We start from the raw sequence: 16983 nt of genomic DNA on the forward strand, positions 1-16983 counted from the left end.
GCCTCGCGGGTCCAGGTCTTGAATAGGAAGACATTTTTATGACAGCCATGGAAAGAAGGCTCTGTGCTCTCAATATGCGGCTTGAGCCCCCTAGCGCGGATGCGGGGTGACAGAGAGCTGCGACGCGTTACACAGGCTTCTGCTTCCCACATTCCTGCGGGCACGCAAAGCAGAAGATGTTTCCTCAGAGCACCCGCCCGGTAAAGCGGCCCGGGGGTTGGCCCTCGCCCCCCTCCGACCCCGCCCCTGCTCCCCTACCTCAGCGTCCTGTTGCTGCTTTTGAAAATTTCTATGTTACTTGCTGGAAAGTAGTGCGGGGTAGCGGGAAAGGGAGAGTGGAAGTACATAAATGGTGACCAGAGCACATAAAAATCAGTAAAAACTTGATGGCTCTTTGTTTTTCCATAGGAGTCACAGATGAAAGCAATGAAAGAGACGGTGCAGCTCTGCCTGACATCTGTTTTCCGTGATCAACCTCCCCCTTTGAGTCTAACCAGGTCAACTCCACCTCGTATGATACTTCCGCCCAGGCCAGTGGACCCGAAGATTCCAGCCGCGATAGTAAAGAGCCAGGTACGTTTTCTTCTTGCCTAGAGAAATAAAAACATGTAATGTACTGCCTCTGTGGTTCATTCTATAAGATCACCAGAGTGGACACAAGAAAATATCAAATTCACTGAAAGAATTGGGGAGTGGAAGACTAACTCAGTTTACAAAGTCTCCATAGTAACTTGGAGAAAACGGTGGAGAGCAGATTTTCTAAGAGCCTTGCTGTTTCTTAGGAAGAGTCATTTTAGTAATATTTTAAAAATAAGTTAAAATTTAAAATATATTCTATTATACTTAAATACACAGCACATGTTTAATATCGAAGATACTTTTTCCCAGGATATAAACATCATCCTTATTAATACATATACTTATTATTATTATTATTTTCTTAATTAAACTGCTAGTTCTAAACCCTGGCTGCTGCAGAGAATAATCACTTGGGGAACTTGTTTTAAAAAATCCTGACACACACACACACACACACACACACACACACACGCAAAATCCTGACACCTGAACGCCCCTCCTCCACCCTCAGACCTATTAAATCAAAATTTGAAAACAAGTGACATAAGCAAAACTTCCTTCATATCCCCAATACTACCTACTTCAGACAGGCAGAAGGACATTTCGGTGTTTTGTTTACAAACTTCAATTTGTGGACTCCAAATTTAAATTAGTCTTGGCAACGTGAAATAGTTAGGGAAGTTGGGTTTTAGGAGGTAAAGCTGAAAGTTGTGGCTCTCTGATCACTTGCCCAGAATCACTTGCAGTTAGAATGAAGATACCATCCCAATTTGTGAATGCAAATGTCCACAGATGGGCCCAGGATGGTGCAATATCTTCAGGGCTTTCTTACTATGTATTTCTCTGGTTTCTAATCTTTATGTGAAAGGCAGAGGGATTGAGGATAAGGGAATACTATTTTCAGGAAAGGTAGAGTCAAAACAAATTAAACAAAATAAATGCTCTAAAGTTCTTTTTTATCTGAAATTGGTAAATTATACAGACTAAGCAGAATTAGCCTGGGTAATTTCATTATGATCTTTTAATATCTTTCTCTGTCAAAAACCACTTAAAATATGTTCCAATTTTGTTTAATTTTTTTCTCTTTATTATATACTGAAGAATCTCTAAAATTGTTTAAGCCATTTTTTTTTTCTCTTTTATTATTTCTTGCACCTTCTGTAAACATACCAGGTCACAACCAGTCTAAAGTATCTGTACTTAACCAAACTCAGGCAATAAAATTTCATAATTGATTTTTTAAGTTCATGAAAAATCTTGGGTAAACTCTTTCAAACTGGTCATGGGTAAAGCGCACACGTACCTACCCATCCTCACCTACCTACAAGGGAGCTACACCCTGACATCATTAGTTTCTAAGGGAGGAGCTAAGGTTGACTCTCATTAAGTCTGAAGACTGGACAAAACAGCTTTGTAATTCTATGGGCATTTGACATTTGTCTTCAACTCGAAGTATATTTGGTTAAGCTCATCATGAAATTGGTCTCTTTTTGACCCTGAATTTGAGAGGGAAATTATTGATTGTGACTTTAACCAATTACATAAATGTATGACCTGTTATTGAAATAAATAATAAATGTTTATTATTTCTCTGGGCATATCACTGAGAAACAAAAAAAGCATTTTGATAAATCTGTTTGGGAGAATGCTCATTTTGCAAAAAAGAGAAACTGAAATATCTAATTGTTTAATATAGAGTTCAATAAATCTATGTTAATATAAAGCAATTTATTTTACAGATTAGTATTAAAATGTTGCTTTTTATTTTGTGGTGTCCATATTCTTTTTCTTTACAATATATAGCGGCAGAAATTAAATTTTATGCATAGTTGGGGCTTGATCTGTATTCATCCACCTTGCAATTAATATTTTTAAAGTCCTTAAATAATGTGATATGGGCTGTAAGAGAAACAGAAACTTCAGTCAAGGAATAGTTTTTCTCTATATTCAAAAAAAGTTCATGTTTTAAATGAGGACATTTAACTGGTAAGTCTCCACACTTGCATAATTATGTTATTGCCCAATGCAGTGAGGTCCACAGCATGGCACTAGGATTTCGAGAAAAGAGTTTATTGTGAGACAGGAGGTAAACGTCAGATCTATCTCCCCGAGGTGAAGGGACTTAAGATATTTAGGCAATTTCCAGTAGGTATGTCTAGGGGAGTGGTTTAGGATAAGATCAGGAGATGTAGGTTAAGGGCAGCCTTCAGTAAAGCAGGTGTTCCAAATCATTCTATTTCATGCAGCATATGTTCAAAAATGGCGGCTTAGCCTCCTCCGTGGATGTGATTTTTACTATTATACTTAGGCAAAGGTAACTTTAGGTCAGGGCTTCTACTGACTTGCATGCCCCAGGTCAGGCTAGACCAATTTTGGCTAGAATTGGCCAGAACTAACTTGAGCAGGTGCTGCAAGGGAAAAGAAATGGTAACTCTTCTTGCAGTGAAACAAGTTTCTTCTGAATAAACAGGAGGAGGTGGGAGCTCAAACAAATGAAATAGAAACTTCTGCAAGGCCAGTAAAGAGAAGGCCTATTCAGTAGGAAAGTCCATACAGTTTCAATTAGAGCCACAGTGATGTGATCTGTCAGACCCAAGGTTGAGAAACAAACATATCACTTAACTCTGTGCCTTTGTTTTTATTAGTACCAACTTCAGAGTGATGTAATATAAGCATTAAATCAAAATAATAATTTTATTTTTTATGATATGTGGCCAGCCTCAGTATCTTGTTTCATTTCATTTTTGTAAACTTCAACCTTTCTTTAGGTGGGTATTTGAATGATTTTTTTCAAAGCACATCCCAGTAAGCAATTTTCCAGCATACCTATGGAAAAAAAATATATACTCTCCAAAAATGTTATTTGTATTTGAGCTTTTTTCTTCCAGGAGATTAGTTAATGCAGTAAAATTCTAGATTCGTGTGCATGAATGTTCATAAACATACACAAATATTTTATATGTACACAATCACTGCAAATTTTCAAAGCCACAGGTGTCATTGGAAAGGGATTTCAAAATTACAGGAGTTTTTTGAGAGCTTAAAAATGATTTCTATATCACCCTACTCTGCCCTTTGTGTGTGTGTGTGTGTGTGTGTGTGTGTGTATGCGTGCACAAGTGAGCACATGTGTGTGTGTTAATTCTGTAGCATGCCTAATCACCTGACCTTTCAGTGCTATAGTTTAAGTTTCTGCTGAGGAGTCTCTGTCAAGTCTATTGGCTTAGTTGCTATGTCTGCTTTTTACTGATTCAAGTGAAAGTTTCTTACTTTTATAGTTGGAAATCATTGTTCTGCCCTCAATGCTCTGATGACACAGTGTTTACAACTCGTTGCCCTTGGTCATGCCTTAGACACATTGACTTCTGCATATATATCTCTCTCTGCTAGGGAGATGATTGCTTAGATTATTTATCTACTCTGCAGTATTCACTACTTAGAATGATGTTTCTAGAAAATTCATTTGAAATGACACTTTCTATGCAACTCACTTTTTACTGATCACTTTCCTTATTTACCGAGTGCTAATTAAACCAAGGCTTTGTTTTCCATCCATGTGCCAAGACCCTGATAGTCATTGTGATGCAATTTGAAATGGATCAGCCCTACATTATGGAGACTGCAGACTAACTGTCTATAAAGAGAAAACAAGAAAAATCCAGGGGGTGTTCTTAGTAGTAGAATAGACCATCTTTATTTTCAGGATTTGAAATTCCATATTCTCAATTGCTTTGGTTAAAGGTAAAGATCTTGAAAATGCTTGGAATGAAAATGCACATGACATCATGTCTTTTCTGTGTCTTTGTTTAGAAAATATTATTCCTGTAGAGTTTATGAGGACAGGAATAAGCCAGGAGATTCGATTTGCATTTTCCATAAAATAACTCTAGCTAGAGCAGAAACAGGCAAACCAACAGGGACCTATTGCACTGATCTATGCAGGAGATGATGGTGACTTGAGCTATGATGCAGAAAATGGAAATGAGCTTCCAGTTGTAATTGGGAAATAAAATTGTCATGGTTTAGAAACTAGGTGAGATGCATTCAAGGGGGAAATCAAGAACAATATTCAGAAAGATGGTGTTTACATTAATTTATTGCAATGGGGAGGGCAAGAGGAGGTGTGGTTTAAGGGGAGCAGCTAAATTGGTTTGTTTTTCAACATGCTAAATTTTGTATGACTGCCGTAAAATAGTGTATATATTAAATAGTTGATTTGATAGTTGCATGTGGAACTCAGGGAAGATATCTGAAAGAAAAAACAAGTTTTTGATATCATCATCATGGACAGCAATTAAATGTTGGAAATAGAAATGGGTGAGTGATGAGAGAGACTGTGCAGAATCAGAGAATATGAGAACCCAATGGACACTAGGCATGAGAAACAACTGTACTATGATTTTATGTATACTATAAAATATAGGATAAAAGTACATCCCTTTTTCTGGTCAGTTGCTGAGATACTCTCCATTATATCTTTGGGTTGAGAACCAGGGCTTTTCCATGTCTGATTTACTAGTACAAAATCAGCATATGCATACAATTATTTATATTGGGAATAGTGAATACTGTGCCAGTGGTCTCTTGGAGCTGACTCATAGCTTGCAAAGCTGTTACATTTTCAGATATTTTTCCTAGTCATCTTTTAAACACAACCATTATTAAATATTATAAGAACTTGCAATTAACTAAGCTATGTTAAAAGAAAACATGGCATATACTCAAAACGTCCTTATTACTTTACTACATTCTCCTATTATCTATACTCTTGAGACTATTGTGTCCTTTAAATCTGTACGCTGGAAATACTATATAATAGCAGGCAAATGCACATCTCTTCCCAATTTCACTCTCAGAGATATGTTAGTAGTTTAAAATTGTAGTATTTGTACCATGGAAATTGGCAAGCACTACTAATCAGGGCCCCCAGTGCTAGTGAATAACAAGTTCCTATCTGTTTATATAAGTGTGGTGTGTATACATGTATGTGTGTGTTAAGCATTTAAGACAGGCCCACTTGTCGTCATATACAATATATACATCAAAGGTGATTGAAGATTTACTTATCTCTTTTATTGCTGGTGTGTAGAGATAGAAACATATTAAGTGTTGAGAAAAGCCAAAGTAATAATACAAAAATAAATTTTTTTCAGTTAATGGAAAATTCTGAAATTGTTTTCGATTATTTATTTAATTATATTAATTTAATATTAAAAATATCAAATGTGACTTTGTTTTCAAAATATATACATTAAATAAGAAAATCTACATTTAGCATTTGCATGTTGTGCTGATTTGGAAGGATTATGTACCATAGAAAAGCCATGTTTTAATCCTGATCCAATCTTGTGGGAGCAACTGTTTCTTTTAATCCCTATTCACAATGTAGATTGGAATCTTTTGATTAGATCCTCTCCATGGAGACATGAAACACCCAATTATGGGTATTAACTTTTGATTCCATGGAGATGTGACTCCACCCATTCTAAGTGGGTCTTGATTAGCTTACTGGAATTCCTTAAAAGAGGAAACACTTTGGAGAAAGCTTGAGAGCCACCGCAGAGCCATGCGAGCCCTCATAGCCAGAGATCTTTGGAGATGAAGAAGGAAAACTCCGCTGGGGGAGCTTCATGAAACAAGAAGCGTGGAGAGAAAATTAGCAGAGTTTGCCATGTTTACCATGTGCCTTTTCAGTTGGGAGAGGAACCCTGAACTGCATCAGTCTTTTTTGAGTGAAGGTAACCTCTTATTGGTGCCTTAATTTGGACATTTTTATAGACTTATTTTAATTGGGATATTTTCACAGTCTTAGAACTGTAAACTAGCAATTTAATAAATTCCCGTTTTTAAATGCCATTCTGTTTCTGGTATGTCACATTCTGGCAGCTGGCAAACTAGAGCACATGTGCAGTAGTACCTGACAGTGAGAAAGCACTAAGTAAATGTATGAAATAAGCATTATGCTATCTGGAAGCCTAGATAATATATAAGAAGACATAAGGAAGATTTTTTGGTGGGATATTACTTTAAAACAAAACAAAGCAACCAATTTACCTTGTTGCCATGATCAAGTATGAGAATATGATGTCTATTCAAATAAGTGCAATTTCAGTTTTTTTTTAGCATAAAAATGTAGCAGAATCATCACAGTATGTTCACAGTACATTTAATGTCATGGATCATAAAAGCAAATGCCATGTAAAAAGGTAGAAAGCTGAAAGACTGCAGAAATGGAAAACACTTCAGATAAGCAATGCAGATAAGAAAGCTTTTAAATTGCATTATTAAAACCAAGAATTTCATCCCTGTTCCAGGCAGTTAGTGTTCTTTGTCTGTCTTTGCATGTTTTTTGTTTTGTTTTGTTTTTGTTTTTCCATGCCCCTCACTGCCTGGGATTTAGCTGCAGTTAACACTGTTAAAGGTCACGATTACGGCATCTGCTTAAGTGGATAAGGATGATTTGTTAATTTTTTTCAAGTTTGTTAGAGATGCCAAAATAACTCCAGGGCAGGAGGCAATCATGGCTCTATTCAGGAGCATAAAGACATTCAAGCGAAAAAAAAAATTGCGTTCTGCTTGACACCTGCAGGTTTAGAACAAGCTGGATTTGCATTTCCCTTTTCTCTGCCAAAAATTTGTTGCAAAGTAATTTCCAAGAACTCTCAAAACAGTGCACCTGAAATTGTCCTAGATCAATGATTTTCAACCTGGCTGAATTTTGAATCGTTGGGAGCTTCAAAAAATAGTCTCACCTGAGTAGATGTCAACCCAAGCAATTCTGATAAAATTCTGCAGGTTTAAAGGATCCTTGTTTGAGGAGTGTTTAAAGCTCCCCAGATTATTCTAATTTATAACCAAACTGTGAACCACTAAGTTGCTCACTCTAAGAATAAGAAAAGTCTCTAAGTAAGCTTGTCCCTTGGCCCTGCATGCTTCCAGAAGAAAATGTTTCTCAGCCAGCACAGAAGTAATCCATTATGGACAGGTCTGTTTTTCTACCTGCTGTCTGTCATTATCAGACATTATCAGTCATTTTGTTATCTGTACCACCTGAATTCTTAAAATACCCCAAACATGTTTTATATCTTTATATGCCCATGATTATTGCAAGATAAAAATAAAGACATGGTCTAAAGCATTTTGGATAAAATTCTAAGGAATTTTGTTTGAATTTGCTATTAGCCCAAGGACATAGGTCATGAAGCCTTGTCTAATTACTCCCAAGCAGAAAATATGGCATTTCTATAATGATGAATATTGTAAGTTAAAATATGACATGCTTTACAGTGGATTATATGAACATATATATGTGTGCATAAATGCTTATATGCTTGCATGCATACTTTAAAAGGTATATATTAAAACTGGTAGATATAAAAATTGAACTGACATGATGTTTTCTTTCTATTACTGATATGTGAGCCTATATTAAAAAATAGCCTGAAATTATAGCCAGCTAGGTTTTATTTATTCATCACTCATATTAAATATATAATGAGAAAAGTACCTGTAATAATTAGGGATTTCTAGAGAAACTGAATGAACAGGAAATATCCGCAAATATAGTATTTATTAAAGTGTGTCATGTAAACATGGGAATGTAGAGTCCAAAATCTGTCTGTGAAGCTGACAACCCTGATGGAGGGTCTGGATGAACTCCATAGGAGAGGCTCACTGGCCAAAGCAGGAAGAGAAGAGAAGCCTGTCTCTTTTGAGTCCTCTTTAAAAGCCTTCCATTGATTACATTAAATATCACTCATTGCAGAACACACACTCCTTGGCTGATAACAAATGGAATCAGCTGTGGATGCAGCTGACATGCTCCTGATTTAATTCTATGAAATGTCCTCATTGCAACAGACAGGCCAGCACTTGCCCAACCAGACAAACGTGTACCACCACCTGACCAAGTTAACACATGAACCTGACCATGACAGTCTGCCCTTTGCCGACTTGGCAGCTATATACAACACCTTAAACCATACTTAATTTCTAAATAGAAAACACATTTTTCCTTGCCTAACAATACTTAACTGTCCTGCATACAAACAGAAACACTTTATATCTCCCCAGAATGGGGTGCAAGTCCTTGGGTAATATTCATTCTTAAACATGATACCTTACAATTTAAATACTGTAACATGAACAAACAGCACTACCATCCTCATTTCTATAACTGATCATGTGGTTGTAGTTCATATTTATCACTACCTTTTTCCATTACCCATTCCATGTTCCCTTTACCCTCAGCAAGCACTTCAGCTGGCCATGGTTCTTTGCCTGGTGGAGTGACCCAAACCTTCATTCCTGAAGTTTCAGAGCCATTGGTAGTCCTGCCTGGATAGGGTTGTTGCAGTTTTCCACTGGTTTTAATCAGTGGGCATGTTAGTACTAAAAGATGCCCTAAGGGATCTCCTATACTCCAGGAAAACTCTTTACCTACATTTTGTGGTTGGAGTCCTATTTTCCCCAATAGTCAGGGTCAAATACCCAAGCCAGTAACATAACCCCCTTTGTGGTTTATTGATCCAGGGGCATGTGTAGCCCAAAGTGACCAGGTGGCAGTCTTAGATTCCAGTTCAATGAAATTATTGTTATTTCTCCTGGTGGAAGCACTCCCCCTTTTGGAACTAAAACCTATAGACCAGCAGAGCTCAAAGTCAAAGGGACAGGAAGCAAAAATTTTCCTAGTGGATCACTAGGGGTAATAGTGAGTGATACCACTACCATTTCCACCCCTTGGTTCCTGGACCCATGGATCTTGGCTATGGGAGAAACAACACCATACAGTGGATGCTGATTCAGATGTTCAGTCCTGGAGAACATTGCCCCAGCGTTTCAAGATACTGCCACCTAGTTGGCACTGTAATTGAGTTTTCAAAAGGCCATTCCACTGTTCTATCAATCCAGCTGCCTCTGGATGATGGGAAACATGGTAGGAACAGAGAATTTCATGGGCATGTGCCCATTCCCACACTTCATTTGCCATGAAATATGTTCCTTGATCAGAAGCAATGCTGTGTGGAATATTGGGACGATGGATAAGACATTCTGTAAGCCCACAGATGGTAGTTTTGACAGAAGCTTTGCATGCAGGGAAAGCAAACCCATATCCAGAGTATGTGTCTATTCCAGTTAGAACAAATTGCTGCCCCTTCCATGAAGGGAGTAGTCCAATGTAATCAACCTGCTACCATGTAGCTGGCTGGTCACCTCGGGGAATGGTGCCATATTGGGGGCTGAGTGTGGGTCTCTGCTGCTGGCAGATTGGGCACTCAGCAGTGGCTGTAGCCAGGTCAGGCTTGGTGAGTGGAAGTCCATGTTGCTGAGTCCATGCATAACCTCCATCCCTACCACCATGACAATTTTGTTCAAGATCCCATTGGGCAACGATAGGAGTTGCTGGGGAAAGAGACTGACTGGTATCCACAGAATGGGTCATCTTGTCCACTTGATTATTAAGACCTTCCTCTGCTGAAGTTACCCTCTGCTGCACATTCACATGTGACACAAGTATATTCATGTTTTAAGCCCACTCAGAAAGGTCTATCCACATACCTCTTCTGCAGACCTCTCTGTCACCAATTTTCCAATTATGGTCTTTCCAAGTCCCTGACCATCCAGCCAAACCATTAACAACAGCCTATGAGTCAATATACAAATGCACCTCTGACCATTCTCCTTCTAAGTAAAATGAATAACCAGGTGCACTGCTTGAAGTTCTTCCCACTGGAAGGATTTCCCTTCACCAATGTTCTTCAAGAACACCCCAGAAAGGGGTAGTAGTGCTACAGCTGTACAATTTCATGTGGTACCTGCATATCATACCAGGCCAACTGTAAACCAGGTCCAAGTTTTCACTTCCTCAGTCAATTCACTGTAAGGAACTTCCTAAGAGGCCAGAGCTCTGGTCAGGGAAGGAGAAGGTAATGTGGTAGGAGTACAGACCATGGATATTTGGCCACTTCCTCATGAAACTTACTTGTGCCTTCAGAACCTGCTCTGGCCCTATCTCTTATATACCATTTCCATTTTCCAATAGAGTGCTGCTGCATACGCCCAACTTTATGGCTTGATGGGTCAGACAACACCCAGCTCATGATAAGCAACTCAGTTCTCATGGTAACTTGGTGTCCCATGGTTAAGCATTCAGTCTCTGCTAAGGCCCAGTAACAAGCCAAAAGCTGCTTCTCAAAAGGAGAGTAGTTATCTGCAGCAGATAGTAAGGCTTTGCTCCAAAATCCTAAGGGTCTGTGTTGTGATTCTCCTATGGTGGCCTGCCAAAGGCTCCAAACAGCATCTCTATTTGCCACTGACACTTCTAACACCACTGGATCTGCTGAATCATATGGTCCAAGTGGCAGAGCAGCTTGTACAGCAGTCTGGATCTGTTACAGAGCCTCCTCTTGTTCAGGTCCATATTCAAAATTAGCATCTTTTCTGGTCACTCAATAAATGAGCCAGAATAGTACACCCAAATGAGGAATAGGTTGCCACCAAAATCCAAAGAGAACAACTAGGCAAGTGTGCCTCTTTTTTTGGTCGTAGGAGGGGTCAGATGCAGCAACTTATCCTTCACCTTAGAAGGGATCTTTCAACATGCCCCACACCACTGGACACCTAATAATTTCACTGAGGTGGAAGGCCCCTGTGTTATTGTTGAATATATCTTCCATCCTCTGACATGCAAATCCCTTACCAATAAGTGAAGTAGTTGCTACTTCTTGCTCACTAGGTGCAATAGACATGATATCATCAATATAATGGACCAGTGTGATGTCTTGTGGGAGGGAAAAATGATCAAGGTCCATGCGGACAGGATTATGACATAGGGCTAGAGAGTTGATATACCCCTAAGGTAGGGCAGGGAAAGTATATTGCTGACCTTGCCAGCTGAAAGCAAACTGTTTCTGGTGGTCCTTACCAACAGCTATTGAAAAATAAAAAGCATTTGCCAGATCAATAGCTGCATACCAGGTACCGTGGGATGTATTGATTTGTTCAAACAATGATACCACATCTGAAACCGCAGCTGCAATTGGAGTTACCACCTGATTGAGCTTATGATAATCCACTGACATCCTCCAAGACCTATCAGTTTTCTGCACAGGCCAAATAGGAGAGATGAATGGGGGTGTGGTGGGAATCACCACCCCTGCATCCTTCAAGTCCTTAAGAGTGGCAGTAATCTCTACAAGTCATCCAGGAATCCAGTATTGTTTCTGGTTTATTATTTTGCTAGGTAAGGGCAGCTCTAGTGGCTTCCATTTAGTCCTTCCCACCATAATAGCCCTCACTGCACGAGTTAGAGAGCCAATGTGGGGATTCTGCCAGTTGCTCAGTATATCTATTCCAATTATACATTCTGGAACTGAGGAAATAACTACAGAATGGGTCTGGGGGCCCACAGGACCCACTGTGAGATGGACCTGAGCTAAAACTCCATTGATCACCAGGTTTCCATAAGCCCCCACTCTGACTGGTGGACCAGAGTGATGTTTTGGGTCCCCTGGAAGTAAAGTCTCTTCTGAACCAGTGTCTAATAACCCCCGAAATATCTGATAATTTCCTTTCCCCAATACACAGTTACCCAGGTAAAAGGCCATCAGTCTCCTTGGGGAGGCTTGAAGGAAGGAAGATTAACATTATAAATTTGTGGCAGTGTAACAGGTTTCTCCCCCAAAGGGACCAGCCTCCCCTTCATTCAAAGGGCTCTGGATCTGTAAACTGTCTCAAGTCTGGAAATTGATTAAGGGGCTATGACTCTGTGTTTTTGTAATTCAGATTAGACTTCTGTTCACTTGACCTAGAACTCTTTTGTTTATACAGCTCAAACAAGAATTTAGTAGACTGCCCTTCTATTGTATTTCTAGGTACCCCATGATTTACTAGCCAATGCCACAAATCTCTGCAAGTCGTATTATTTTGACTCCTGCTTTGAGTTTGCTATTATAATAACCATGTCCACCCTGTCTTTGGCAATTAAGTGCCACCACCTGGCTTCTGCCAACTTGGCATCTGGTCATCCCCATTGTGTTTAAGGATTCCAGCTCAGTGACAGCAGTTCCTACAGTAATATCAGACCTACAGAGAAGTGCATCTACAGAGCTCTTCAGTGATGATGGTGCTAATCTCACAAATTTATTTCTCACTGTTTTGGTAAATTACACCTCCAGACATTCCTGGGGTGTAAAAGCAGGCTTTGCATGATAAATCCACTCTAATATTCCAGTCTCTGTAAGCCTCTGGATCCCCTCAACTACATTATACCAGGGCAGTTCTGGCATTTCAACCTCAAGTAATGTCAGCCACCTTTTGATCCATGTTTCAACCAACCATCCAAACAAACTGTTAATACCTTTTCTAACCCCTCAAGCTATAACAATGAATGCAGAATCTCTGCTTAATGGGCCCATATCAATAAATTCAGCCTGATCCAGCTTTATATTCCTCCCACCATTATCCCACACCCTTAAAATCCATTGCCACACATATTCCCCTGATTTCTGTCTATATAAATTGGAAAACTCACGCAGTTCTTTTGCAGTATAATGTACCTCCTCATGTGTGATATTTTGCACCTCACTTTTAGGGGCCTGTTGGGACTTTAGTCTAGTTATAGGTCTGGAAGAAATGAGGGGTGGTGGCGGTGGGTCATGAAAAAATTAGAAATATCTTCTGAGACATTTGCTTCAGGGCATTCATTTGCAATTTCGTCTGGTGAAACAGGATTAATCACTCTAGGACTAATCCTTTCAAGAGGAGGTTGGGTGGCCAACTCCTCAAGGCAGATTGGAGGTGGGGTGGCTATGTTCTCAGAGCAGACTATTACAAGAGTACTAGAGAAGACTCAGCATGACCTAGGGTTTCAGTTTTACCCCTGACATCATTATCAATCCATGTGTCACCATCCCATTTGTGCTGGTTTGAAAGGATGTATGTTCCCTAGAAAAGCCATGTTTTAATCTAAATCCCATTTCATAAAGGCAGAATAATCCCTATTCAATACTGTACATTTGAAACTGTAATCAGATCATCTCCCTGGAGATGTGATTTTATCAAGAGTGGTTGTTAAACTGGATTAGGTGATGACATGTCTCCACCCATTTGAGTGGGTCTTGATAAGTTTCTGGAGTCCTATAATAGAGGACATATTTCGGAGAATGAAAGCGATCAGAGAGAGCGAGAGAAGAATGACATAGCCATGAGAAGCAGAGAGCCCACAAGCCATCGATCTTTGGAGATGAAGAAGGAAAATTCCTACCGGGGAGCCTCATGAAACAGGAAGCCAGGAGAGAAAACTAGCAGATGATGCCTTGCTTGCCATGTGCCCTTCCAGCCAAGATAGAAACCGTGACTGTGTTCACCATGTGCCTTCTCACTTGAGAGAGAAACCCTGAACTTCATCAGCCTTCTTGAACCAAGTATCTTTCCCTGGATGCTTTTGATTGGACATATCTATAGACTTGTTTTAATTGGGACATTTTCTTGGCCTTGGAACTGTAAACTAGCAACATATTAAATTTCCCTTTTTAAAAGTCATTCCATTTCTGGTATATTGCATTCTGGCATCTAGCAAACCAGAACACCATTTTTCAGGGTCCCACTCCTTTCCAATCAATGCCCTCACTTAACGGTAGACACCATGCAACATTGAGATTTCAGTTTACGTTGTAAAGTTGCTACTCTAATAATAAGAGTCTGATTTTCAGAGATCTCAAGTCTATGGCTACAGGAATTAAGATTTCCCTTCAGGATACTCATAGAAACTTCTGTATCTGTCATACTGCACTTAAGCTTCTCGTTTGAAGCCGTAAGCCCATCCCTTTCACTCCTTAATGTAGCCAGTGTATCTAACAACAACATCACTATACCTCTTATCTCCACAAAACTCTGTAAAGGGGTCAAAAACATTATCCCCCAGAGCCTGGCTTCATACAAGCAAAGCATTAGGAGAATCGAATGGCGATATTTTTACTATCTCTTTTGCCAACTCACCCCATGGATTGGCAGTATCATTCTGATTGCAGGAATCAGAGTCCTTAGTGCCTTTGACTCCAGTCAGAGTACAAAACCAATCATAAAAACCCATTTTTATGATTCTGTTTAAAAACCACTCCTGATACCAACCTGTATTAGTTAGGGTTCTCTAGAGAAACAGGATCAACAGGAAATATCTGTAAATATTTATAAAAGTATCTCATGTAACTGTGGGAACATAGAGTCCAAAATCCATAGGGCAGGCTGTGAAGCTGACAACTCTGATGGAAGGTCTGGATGAACTCCACAGGAGAGGCTTGCTGGCCAAAGCAGGAAGAGAAGAGAAGCTGCCTTTTCTGAATCCTCCTTAAAACCCTTCCACTGATTAGATTAAACATCACTCATTGCTGAAGAGACTCCCCTTGGCTGATTACAAATGGAATCAGCTGTGGATGCAACTGATATGATCATGATTTAATTCTATGAAATGTCCTCATCACATATGACAGGCCAGCACTTGCCCAACCAGACAAACAGGTACCACCACCTGGCCAAATTGATACATGGACCTGACATTTAGAACTTAATTACTGGGATATGTTTTTGAACTTTTTCAAAGGCATTTGTTAGTCACCTGTAGAGATAATTAATTTAATCCTTCTAAAATTAAAATAGGAACAATACTTTTTTGGTAGAAATTTTACTTTACATAATTCTTAGAAGTCATATTTATATTAGGAGAAAATATCACTATGTTGAAAATAATACTCACCAGGTTCCATTTTCTTTTCCTATATTTTCATTACAATTTCTAGGGCATTTGCTAAATAATAATGACTTTCATGGTATCTCTAAACTGGCAAAGATTAAGTAATTTTAAAGGTGTTTTAAACTAATTTCTAGCTGCCATTTGGCTGGTAATCAGTTAGAGAGAATGCAATATCCCTTCATTTATTTTCAGTTTGAGGGGGATTTTTGCATTGGAACTAAAAAGCTTTCAAATTCCCTGGGTCTCTTATTATCAACAAATCTCTTAACCATAAAAATCCCATCTGCAACAGATCTATTTCCTCAAAACAGTTGAAAATAAAAGGGCATCTAATATGTACTTAATAAATGCAATATATCATTTTAAGTAATCGGTCCATTTGTTCCCTCATTCGTTCATTTATTTTTTGAGACTTTATCTTGAAGCCAATTGGAATTGACTAAAACCTGACCTGACTGGAGTTTTAGGAATATAAGTCAAGTAGCGATACAGAGGGAAGAATGGGAGAACAAGACATTTGAAGCAGACAAAGTTATTGGGAGTATAGCATCACATTTTTCGTAAGAGATAATGAGATGATCACAAAGGGAAAAGAGAAATACAAAAAAGAACATAAAATTTTGACAAATTTATGAGGAAGCGGAGATGACATGAATAGATGATTCTTTTAAAGAAATTGGCTGTGAAGAGGAAAACAGTGGATAAATATCCTGAAGGATTCTCTTTTAGGATAGAAGAAAGTTGAGCACATTTTTAGTAAAAGGGAAAGGTAAGGGTGAATAAAGATAATTAAGGCATAAAATAGAATATATATATATTGCAAGGCTGCAAAGTTCTAGAAGAAGTGGTAAGGACTACCACCAGTATCACAAAATGAGTAGTTGGCCATTGAAAGGAGCAGAGACATACAATCATCTGAGATGAGAGACAAGTTAATAAAGATGAATGATGATATGTATAAATTTTGATATCGATCATAGGGAAATTCAAAAGATGTTATGCCCTGTGACGTGTGATATAAGATCCTGAGTAACACTGCCAAAGCTCCCTGATCCTCGAGGCAAATGTCGTGAAAAACCTTGATCTGCCCCTGCGTGGGTTGGAAGCTACTAAGTATCCCAGAAAAGCCAGGTCCTTTATCCTCATTCAATATTGCTAGGTGGGATCTTTCCGATTGTTTCCATGGAGATGTGACCCACCCAGTTGTGGGTGGGGTTGCTTACCGTAGTCTTTTAAGAGGGAACCATTTTGAAAAAAGCTTGAGAGCACCAGAGCCAACAGAGTCTACCCAGTCAGAGACCTTTGAAGATGAAGGAGAAAAATGCCTCACCTTTTTCAGGAGAGGTAAGTTTAGGGTACATGAGATCAATGAAATGAAGTTTCAAAGAAAATCTAGCAAAATAAAAGCAATTGTTGTGCTGAAAGATAATAGTAAAAATAAATTCACAAGAAGCTTAGTAAATTTACACATTGTCAAGTAAGTCTTACATTTAGCAACAAACATACTATAGCATCAAACTCACTTAAAAGAATTTATAGTTTCTTATTTCCTGAAATAGTATCTTCTCAAAGATAGGGTTAAATTCTAAATCTCCTCTGTGTAATTAGCATCATAGTACATGTACACAGAAGTTAAAATATGCTCTTTTGACTAT

General features: G+C 38.8%; 1 protein-coding gene across 1 annotated transcript in view; it reads left to right on the forward strand.

The window, feature by feature from the left end:
- LUZP2 (leucine zipper protein 2) overlaps nt 1-16983 on the forward strand; it is a 569898-nt gene that overhangs the window by 477188 nt on the left and 75727 nt on the right. The window contains exon 9 of the mRNA XM_077114242.1: nt 409-573. Within this exon, the coding sequence (XP_076970357.1) occupies nt 409-573 (165 nt within the window). The remainder of the gene's footprint in view (nt 1-408; nt 574-16983) is intronic.

This window comes from Tamandua tetradactyla, chromosome 8 (assembly GCF_023851605.1).
Source record: "Tamandua tetradactyla isolate mTamTet1 chromosome 8, mTamTet1.pri, whole genome shotgun sequence".
NCBI lineage: Eukaryota > Metazoa > Chordata > Mammalia > Pilosa > Myrmecophagidae > Tamandua > Tamandua tetradactyla.